Source organism: Elaeis guineensis, chromosome 4 (genome assembly GCF_000442705.2).
Source record: "Elaeis guineensis isolate ETL-2024a chromosome 4, EG11, whole genome shotgun sequence".
Classification (NCBI taxonomy): domain Eukaryota; kingdom Viridiplantae; phylum Streptophyta; class Magnoliopsida; order Arecales; family Arecaceae; genus Elaeis; species Elaeis guineensis.
This window is the reverse complement of record NC_025996.2, coordinates 21,617,673-21,628,765: the sequence shown is the minus strand read 5'-3', so window position 1 is coordinate 21,628,765 and position 11,093 is coordinate 21,617,673. Positions and strand designations below refer to the sequence as shown.

At 37.9% G+C, this 11,093-nt stretch overlaps 1 protein-coding gene across 1 annotated transcript; it reads right to left on the bottom strand.

Moving 5' to 3' along the window:
* Positions 1–7,431: 7,431 nt before the first annotated feature.
* LOC105043421 (CEN-like protein 1) lies at positions 7,432–9,441 on the bottom strand. Its single transcript, XM_010920960.4, has 4 exons — positions 9,090–9,441; positions 8,908–8,969; positions 8,766–8,806; positions 7,432–8,041 (listed from the first exon to the last, which is right to left on the bottom strand). Exons 1-4 carry the CDS (start codon positions 9,288–9,290, stop codon positions 7,824–7,826), a joined length of 522 nt encoding a protein of 173 aa, XP_010919262.1. The 5' UTR covers positions 9,291–9,441; the 3' UTR covers positions 7,432–7,823.
* Positions 9,442–11,093: the final 1,652 nt, after the last annotated feature.

The window sequence follows — 11,093 nt, the reverse complement described above, 5'->3', positions numbered from 1 at the left end:
TCTATGTTGCATAAAATACCCAAAACAAAAAATCACATGGTTTTGATATTTTATCCATTTATCAAAATGATGAAAAATGAACAATTTGGATGGTACGATGCCATGTCTTCATTTGGTGCATAGTTTAAAAGCATCCAAATCAGCTGAAATTTATTCGATATATATATTGAAGTATTTAGTTGAATGGTTTAGATTTGCAAATTATATCATGTATAACATACCTTAGCTTGCTGCACTGCTAATGTTCATTTTGTACTCGCACACCTCTAAATAACTGATTTTAAGTACCTAGACATTTTGCACACCACAGATAATGATCAACAATATTGATTTTCATTTTGAGAGGTGCATTCTTGATTTCCACCATGAATTATTTGGAGCTAAGTACGCCTGAGTGCATCATAACACCCCCCCCCTCCTCTCTCTCTCTCTCTCAATCTCTCGACACACACACACACATATGTACATACATACATACATATACATAGATATACCTATACATACAAATACATAGATATACATATACATACATATATACATACATATACATATACATACATATACATATACATACATATACATACATATACATACATACATACATACATACATATATATATATATATATATATACACACACACATACACACACACATACATATACACATACATATACATACATATACGTACATATATAGATACATATATATACATATACATATATATATAGATACATATATATATACACAGATACACACACATACACATACATATACATACATATACACATACATATACGTACATATACATACATATACACATACATATACGTACATATACATACATATATAGATACATATATATACACATAGATATATATAGATATATATACATATAGATATATATACATATATAGATATATACATACAATCATACACACATACACATACATACATACATGTACATACATACATACACATACACGCACGCACACATACATACATATATATATGCGCGCGCACGCACACACATGCATATGCATACATATACATATATATATACATACATACATACAGATACACACACACACACACACATATATATATATATATAGTTATAGTTATAGTTATAGATATAGATATATATAGATATATAGATACATACATATACATACATATACATATAGATACATACATACATATACATAGATAGATACATACATATATGTACATACATATACATATAGATACATACATACGTATACATATACATACATATATAATACACACACACATGTGTGTGTACATACATATATACATATATACATATATATGTATTTGTGTGTGTGTATATTATAATATACTTCTGCATGTTTAAGTCGCACAACTATGACCAATAGTAAATACGCGAGCAGAATAGCCTATCTATCTACGCATTAGATGGTATGCTGTTGGAGAAATGCACTTGATTGGGAACATTTATTTTTATCCATTCATTAGATCTACATGAAGTCAAAATAGGTTCCCGATACAACATCAAACCTGGAACAGAGTTTTCTCGAGCGGGATTTACATTTCTAAATCCAAAAACCATCATATTTTCCGCCAGCTGCATTATAATCAGATTTGCAGCAGATACTCTTGGTCATGATGCCGTAGATTGTCCTCGTTAACTTTGTTCATGGTGGATGGGCTGCTCTACTTCCAGTCAGTAAGTTGACGGAAAACCTAGGATGACTTCTAGCGTCACACACGTGTGCCAATATAGGTATCATAGTCACAACTCCCGACCCTTTTTTTTTTGGATGAAAAAGGAGGCAGGGACTGCCACCTGTCGTAGATGATATTTAAAAGTATTTACAAGGTTTTTACAGAGGGGTGCAGATCAAAGAGCTCCGCAGCTGAGAAGATTTTGTACAGAGGAACTATCACCCAGCAGAGGGTAATTAACCTAAACACCTGGAACGCCATCAGTCATTAGTCCAAACAACTCTCGACCGTTATATAACACGAACAAAACGTGGAATCGACCTATCTTGGACAAAAGAATTGCATGTTTTAGCTTTTTAGACATGAAAATGCTGTAACATCCATATGTTGATCGTGCTAAACAAAATGTATAGCTACAATTGTTAACGAGATTTGTAATCTCGGTATTGGAGACTGTACCGGCATGTTACCGATACGTTATAATGTTGTTGTCCTATGCCGAGGTAACTTCTGATTCCTTTTTTTTCTTCCTTACTTTTTATTATGGTATCTTTCGAAATCAGATGAAATGGATTGGTACAATAAACACCTCGGTTTCGGACGGTATTAGATGGTACGGAATAATTCCACTGGGTTCAAACCAGTTCGATGCATATATCAAACTGAACGTCGATATCAAACTGGCATCTTACCGGTATGATATGATGCAATTGGTACGAGTTGGTACCGGAGATTTTTTTTTTTTGGTAAAGGGGCCAAGGCAAGTTAGATTAATGAAAAAGTATATTACAAAGTAGTGTAACCCAAAAGAAACAGAGTTACAATACTGAATTCCCACCCAAGCAAAATAAAAAACAGGAATACAACACAAAAGTAATAGCAAAAACCTGTATGAAAGCATTGAAGAAGTAAAATAGAGAACCCCAAAACATATTATGTAGCAGAATAGAAGAAGCTGTCCTTCGCAGTACAGTGCTAGACCAGAAACAAAGACAATTTCGTTGTTGAAAAGTAGCAGAGCCTGTTTGAAATTGTATGATGAGGGAACGTCTCGTAAGCTGAAGAAGACCCAAGTACTGCAGCAGAACCTGAGAATGAAATGGCTACACTGCTTGAGGAGAAGTCGTGGTAGTAGACATTGTAAACTTAATCAGCTGCCAGCAACTCAACAGTAAGTAAGGAAAAAAGTGGCGGAACAACATCTGGCGGAGGATCATATAAGCAGATAAACTTTTGTGTTCAAGTTCCAAAAATGAAAAGCAGAACCAAGCTGATGAAACACTGGATATTTTGAAACATTATAGAATATGCACACAAATCTTCAGAATGTTTTGGAAGCAGAATATATCAGCCGCCCATGGAATCCGAAGGAACATCTGATATGAACCGCTCTTAGTAGAATAGCCTGTGTGCACATAGGAAGCAGGCTGAAGAAGGGTTAAATCCATCCAGAGAGAAGATATCAGCTGCGAATAACCTGCAACAAGTAAAAAAACAAAAAGCAAAAAGAAAACAGGTATCACAGGCGAATATAAACCGTGCCAGCAGCATCATTTCTAAGCAGAGCATGAAGCTCAGTAAAAAGGGGACTCAGAGGATTAATGGATTCATCATTGTCCCACGCATGCTTAGCAATCCAGTCAGCCACAGAGTTCGCCTCCCTAAAAATATGAGAAGCAACAAAAACTTGGAGTGATCTTTGGCATTGAATGATATCCTTGAATAAGGGATGGTCATGCCATTTCGAAGCAGCAGGCGAATTTATCCATGATATAACAACAGCAGAGTCACCCCCTAGCAGAATCTGGTTCTGCTTAGGAGAGTGAACAGCAGCTAACAACCCAGTCCAAGCACCAACAAGCTCCACAAACAACATAGAAATCGAGTTTAACCGAATAGCAGCAGCCTTCAATGGTACACCACATGAGTCTCTGATAACGTAAGCTGCAGCAGACCTTTGGTTTTGAAATGATCCATCAAAATTGATCTTCACTGCACCAGGGGATGGGGGTATCGACCTTGCAGTAGTTAAGGGAAAAGAGAGGGATGAAGAATGAGGGGTACCCCAGTTCGGTGGAGCAAAGAAGAGATGCCTCAATGAGAATAAAGAAGAATGGTTCTCAGCTGCCCAAATATCATCCAAGTGGCATATTAACTTCTGAAATAGCCGCCTTCTGGAGGTAAAGACATTCTCAAAAATTAGTTGGTTTCAGGCCATCCACTGCAGCCATAAAGCATAGAAAACAACTACCTTAATTATCCTCTCTACCTAGGCATTAGTGGGTAAAGAAAGTAATGTCGGCAAAGAGTCAAATGGTAGATTGCATGTAAGAGTTTGAGCTATCAACCGCCATAATGAAGAAGCATACGGGCATAAAACATATATATGTTCCATATCTTCCTGTTGATCAGGGCACATATCACAGCTTACAAGATCTCTGATGAAAAGATATTTTTAGCAGCCAAGTAAGCCTTTGTTGGAATACGGTGCCATAAAAACTTCCAGCCAAAAAACTTGACATTGGTAGATAATGGTAACTTCCATAGCCAATTTAGGGGAACAGTAGGGGAAATGGGATTATATAAGGCTGAAGAGACATCATGCAGAGTGATACGTGCAGCTCCCGTATCACTCCAACACAGCCGGTCATTAGGAATATTGTAGATGATATCAATCATATCAGAAGAGAATAGCTGCTGAAGAGCTTGCCGGTTTCAAGTTCGATTAGGCAGGATGAAGTCGGCAACTCGGCAATTTTGCAGATCTACCTCCATATTAACAAAAAATAGACCAAGCCACCAGAGGGAGATTTGTAATCCAAGGGTCATTCACCATGTTAACAGATATCCCATCATGCTAAAGCCCACTGGAATTCAAATGAGACAAGCGCAGCATGCAAGGTTATTTGCTTCCAGATAGGAGAAGATTTGCAAGATGGTGAATAATAACGATCTAGCTTGTAAAGAGAGAAGCGTGGTAGATGAGTAGAGGACATGACGTATATGGGAAGAGCCGTTAACACAGATTGCAAAAGAGTGGCATGCCCAGCAAAAGATAAAGCTTTCCACTGCCAACTCTCAATTCTGGATTCAACTTTTTGATAAAGATAGGAAAATGAGACTCTTTTGGTCTTTCCCCTGAGAGAGGAACCCCAAGATAGGTCCAAGGTTGAGAATTTATTGGCGCTTCCATTAATTGAACAATTTGATGCTTAACCCTCAAGTTTGTTGAAAGACCGAAAGAAATATAGGATTTACGAGTATTAACAGATTATCCAAAGATAATATAATATAGACCAAGAAGAAGCCTAAGACAAACACAATCCTGAATGGAAGCATGAGTGATTAATAAGAAATTATCAGCAAAAAATAAATGAGTAAGTGAAGGACCTTGAGGAGCTGGTTTATAAGCTCTCAAAACATTAGACTCAATAACTAATTGCAGGAGAGCAGACAACATATGGGAACATAAAATGAAGAGATAAGATGACAATGGACAACCCTATCTCAGCCCTCTAGTTGTGGAAAACCAAGGACTAGATACACCATTAATAAGAAGAGCGAAATCAAGAGAGGACACACAAACCTTGATCCATCTGATAAAAGGAGGTTGAAAATCGAAGTGAAAAACGACTCTAAAAAAAATCCCAATATACCTTGTCAAAAGCTTTTTCCATGTCAATTTTTAAAGCCATTAGACTTCTGGTTCTATGGGCAATTCTAAGGGAATGCATAACTTCTTGAGCCACTAAAGTACTTTCTACGATATTACGGTTAGAAATGAAAGCCCTCTGAGTGGGAGGGAGGAGAGTCAAGAGGATGGGCCTAAGGCGATTAGCCAGAAGCCTCAACACAATCTTGTAAGCTATGTTACAAAGACTAATGGGTCTATAATCTAAGACATTTTGGGGATTGGAGATTTTTAAAATCAAGACAATAAAAGTTTGTTTCCATGCATGAAGAAGGCATAGATGCAGACCTGAAGATGTATTTAATAGCTTATATAACATCATTTTTAATAATTGGTCAGAAAGCTTTTAAAAAAAAAGAAGAGGAAAACCATCAAGGCTAAGGGTTTTATCAGAATTCATATTACACACGACCATTTCAATTTCTTCCTCAGAAAAAGCAACTAGCAAAGAATCATTCTGAGAAAAGGAGACATGGGTAGAAATTGGTGGCAACTAGTCTGAAGGGTGTTGTTGAACTAAAGATCAATGAGATTTAAAGTGATCAAGGAAAAGATTCTGGATCTGATCAGTATCTTGAACAATATCCCCAGAAGGTTTCCGGATCTGATGGATTCGATTCTGTCTTTGTCGGAGAATAGTGGAATTATGAAAGAAGCGGGTATTATTTTTTTTTTTCTTAAGCCAGAGAATACGGGATTTTTTACACTAGAAAATCTCTTGTTGGTGAAGGTTAAGATTACACTGTCTCAGAGTTCTAAGATGATCATAATGGTCTTGAGTGGATAAAGTACCATTTCAAGATTTCTTATATTAAAGATGCTCCAACTTATGACTGAAAATGTCACTTTGACGGAAAAGATTACCAATCTGACGATGATTTCAACGATGAAGAGCTAAACAGATATTGTTCAAAAGTAGAATCAACCTAACTTCCGACGAGTGACTATGAGGGCAATTTCAAGCCTCACAGACAACCTGAGACACCCGATCACATGACAGCCAAAATTTCTCAAATCTAAAAAGTTTAGGGCCAGACATTGAAGCCGAGGCAACCATAAGAAGAAGAGAGCAATGATCGGAGGCAAAGCCTATCTCTTTTTGGAGTCAAGACACTTGCAGTGTACTAGAAATCTTCTTTTTGCACGAGGAATATGTTTGCACGAGGAATATGATCAACACTACATATGCCCATCCCTAATTTTATAAAAATATGCATGCACCGCAACAGATATATTTTATTTACATTCAGAATGCAATCAACTTATTAATGTCAATCCTAAATCTTGATAAAAAGTTGGAGATAGATATTTGATTCACAACTAGTTTTATGCTGGGATGATGGCTGATCGTAGAGGATTCATATAGCAGATTTCAAAATAGTTGGAGAAGGATAATATGGTTTTGGTTATAGTGGGGGGTTGTTGCAAAACCCTATTTAGCTGTGGCTAGCAAGCAAGAGATTCAAAGATAGCAACGGGACGGATAAGGGTGAGATCGATCCATAACCACATATGTACCATAATTTAAAATCCGATATCAATATCCTTTTCATACTCATCTTAAATCGGATCAGATCAAATCAAGTAAAGATGTAGATTGGGTCGGATCGATAAAAATGGATCAGATCGAATACATGCAAATAATATAAAATTATTATAATTTTAATATATATATATATATATATATATATATATTAAGATTATATCGTATTAGATTTGGAATGAGATGTGCTATTATTTATATTCGAGATCAAATCAGAACTAAAATTATCATCCCTAACGAGATCATCCAACAGCAGCAACCTTCTAAAGATTTGGAACGCTGGCATGGGCCAGGTGGGAATTATTTAGAGCAAGGCAAGCGTTCTCCACTAAAATTTATTGGCCCCATCCTTTTTTTTTTTTTTTTTGGTCTTTTGGGAGAGAGAATATTCGGCCCCACTTACCCCCTGTGCTTCCCCCGTCAACCAATGGGAAACGGGTAGTGTCGCTATGGCCTCCCAATAAAAGATCGACCTCCTTTCCAAAAGACTTAAAATTCATTCATTATTTCTAATCAGATTAGCGCCCAGAAAGTAGGGGAGCCATAGCACAAGCATTACAAAAAGACAAGCCTACGGACCATAAAATATAACATCAACATCAGCAGTTGGCAGCATCTCATAAAGCAAAGGCTAGTAACGTGCCATTTCTTCGAGCCTACTGGAGGTTGCCTTCGTACCCTGGGAGACGCCGTGCGTATCGCTCCACCACTGCCCTTTTTGGCTCTACCAAAAAAAAGCCCAAACTCTCATTCCCAACCAGAGCCCTGATACTGGCGTAAACAACTTTGAACCCTCACCAATGGAACACGAGCATGCTACCGAACAAAACATACGCAATCCGAACTCCATTACTTATTTATATTTGCGAATTAATTAATATCATCGCCTTCTGGCGGCTGTTTCTCTCTGAGCATTGAAGTAGACTGCAGCAACAGGGAGGCCAAGGCCGTTTTCCTCCGCGAAGTTTCTTGTGTTGAAGTGATCTCTTGAACTCGGAGTGTGCACGGTCTGCCTGCCTTTCTGCTTGAAAAGAACGAACACATACCTGTGGATGCCCATGAAAGGCTTGGGGGCCTCGTAGCTGATTAGTTCCCTTCCTGCAATATTAAGAACGTTAAGCACTTAAACATAATATCCTTCGTTTCATCAAACAAGCAAAAAACTATATATAGTGTTTCATGTCGATTACAAGGTGCATGGAGTTCCATATAGTGGCCTCATCCCTTGTTTTTCAGTTGCAATGTTGTAATCTTTCATTGTGGTTGATATCTTGTGCTGCAAATTTGCAGCTGTATTCCAATGATAGGTTTGTGGTGCATAATGCCCACCATAATCGTATGCGTTTTTAGTACCGAAATTGCTAAAAGCTTTCAGTGGCCTGTTGAAAGTGAATAGATCGCTGAATAGGCATTAAGAAATTTTTAAGTTTTGTTTTGGTATCATAGTGAATTACAACATGTAGTTTTACAGTAAAAAAGGCAACACAATATTTAAAAGTCTCCTAGTAATTAATATTTTTTAGCATGCTGAAAGTCTCTGTATTAATTTCTTAACTAGTAGTACAACTCCAATATTTGTCTTTTATTTGTTTGCTTAACAATATTAGAAATTAAAATCTTTGTTTAAGTATCAGGATTAGGTATCAGGAAGGCCCTGCGACCAAAAATTTCAACCCTTTAAATTGAATAAGAAGGCTTTTTTTTTTGGATTGCTTCTGTCAATTCTAAAAGGTCTAACATAAGCAAGATGAAGTTAAAACTTAAAAATAATAATAAATGTTCTGATAAACCTTTGCTATGTTTCACTAAAATTAGTACTCACCAAAAGATGCGTTGGTAGTACCGGGAATGTCCGTTACAATCCTGAAACCAAACGATGACCACTTGAAACAACAGAAATACACCATAACAAATTTTCGTTAAGAAAACAAGACTAGGGAGGAGACAGTTTGGATGCTACCAACCAGTGAAGGTGCTCTCTTAAGTGTGGGTTGCTAGGGCTGGGGGCGTCTGGATCTGTCATGATCTGAAAATGTTCACGCGATTATTAAGGCAAAAGGACCATGTGAGTGAGTAAGTGAGAGAGTGAGAGAGAGAGATCAAATTTGTCATTTACGGTACTATGGTGCAACTTGGTGTTACATACTAATGTATAACAAGCTCTCATGTCGTCACCGCCGATCTCGACCCTAGGTTTTGCTAATATAGCAGATGGCATGAATTCATGGCCATTGTACACTTGCTTGTTGGTACTGTAAATAACTTGAAATTTAACACTTGGGTTGAAAGCATCCAAGACATCTCCTATGACTCTTCCCACTGCTAGTGGCTCTGCCATGCCAGTCATGGAGGGGGAGAGAGGGGGAGGGGAGAGAGAGAGAGAGAGAGAGAGATCTAAGCTTTCTAACTTCTAAAGGTCATATATAACTTCGGAGAAGGGATGGATTTGTGGAGGGTAGAAAGAGTGCAAATTCTGGCTTCCAAGCTCGTTGATGGCTCCTTATCAGAGAAAAGCTTGTTGATAGCTCCGGAGAGGAATGTGTTTATATAGGGTAGAAGTGGTGCAAGCTGGCCACAGAATGTGTTTATAATGTAGTACTTCCATTTTGGTGCAGGATGCTTTGGAGGTTCTGGCCAAGGTGTCAAGCGGAGAGACGTGGGGAAGAGGGACCATTGGAAATAGTAGCCTTTCCTTGAAAACATGCAGCTATTTTGATAATATTTTCACAAACTCTCGATGCATGGATCAGTGGGAATACGCCTTTTGCAATTGTTAACAATATCTTTGGGCGAATGGCTTCTCATCTTACAATGTGCTTCTTCCTTCCCGTCATATGACATTCCCTCCATTAAAAATAGGAAGATGGGGTTAGGGAGTACCATACATTTGTGTGGTAATTTTGAGAGGTATCCTCTACAAAGTTAAAAGATCACGTAGGAAAATGTGAATTTCTGGTGGTGTATGGTATCTTTTGTCTGCTTTTCCTCAAAAAAGATAGCTTTTGTCTGCTTTATTCCTGAATGAGTTCCCCTTTCTCTTTGGCAGCAAGATAAATTAGCAATGAGTCCAGATCTTCTGCTGTACACGTTTTGCATCGCAGATGATCAGGCCGGAGCGCGAAAAGAGAGTTAAATTACTAAGAATACACAAATTCTTTCTAGAGATAGTAATAAAGGCTTTTTCTGCTTTATTAATTCCTGGATGACTTCTCCTTTTTCTTGGCCGTAGGATAACTTAGCAATGAGTCCAGATCATCTACGATATACATGTGTTGCACCGCAGAGGCCGATATGCATGCATGTTTAGATGGTTGATGTATTTTGGAGATGGATGGCTATCATCTATTTTCCAATCCACCGTATTTAGCACACCAACACAATGAGCATAGCAACAGCCATCCACCTCTGAAATGAGCACGTACTATGACGATCATCGGCTTCTATAGTGCAAAACAGGCGCTGCAAAGGATCCGAGCTCATGGCCGGCGGTTCATGGAGGGTCTCACGGAATAAATCGAGATCACATGCTCATGCAATATCAAAAATACTATCTGGTTGTGGGGCATCCACTATGACATAATTAAGCAAATCTTATCAATTAAATGAGCTAGTTGTAATCTGCTCGTGTTCAACTTGATGGTCATTGATCAGTACTGATTGGTCATCTCATGCTTGAGCCATGACTGGACTCCTTTAATTTTCACTGGGCATGTATCTCTTCATCTCATCTTTTGTTAATCAGGCACACTACGGCAGATAGTTTCCAAGACAACATCCATGTGGAATCATCGACTTATGAACTTTGATTAGAAACTCATGAAGTTTGAGATTTTCCCCCAAACTTATCTATCATACATCCATTTTGAATCTAAGAGCGCGCGCATGAAACTGAAACCGTAGCACATGCATGTGGCTTCTCCATCCTTTTGTGCAACATGTTCGTGTCAGTCAAGTGAAGCAACTAGAATTGGATATAGTTTACTTGATGGGACACGTCTATTGTACGACATATTCACGTGCGGGCAGCTTGCAGATTAAAGTAATTAATTACTAGCAGCATGTGAAGATATAGACAGTTGTGGCAGCATCATATATATGTATGCATGCTTCTGAGCTCACTTCCTACATCATGCATGAACTGTTTTCACAT

Bases quoted from the DNA above. Each gene is read 5' to 3' on its own strand.
- LOC105043421 (XM_010920960.4), bottom strand. From the start codon at position 9,290: ATGACTGGCATGGCAGAGCCACTAGCAGTGGGAAGAGTCATAGGAGAT. The intron at 8,970-9,089 runs GTATGTAACACC...GAACATTTTCAG, and splicing joins TGAGAGCTTGTTATACATTA to ATCATGACAGATCCAGACGC. The intron at 8,807-8,907 runs GTTGGTAGCATC...GTTTGGTTTCAG, and splicing joins TTAAGAGAGCACCTTCACTG to GATTGTAACGGACATTCCCG.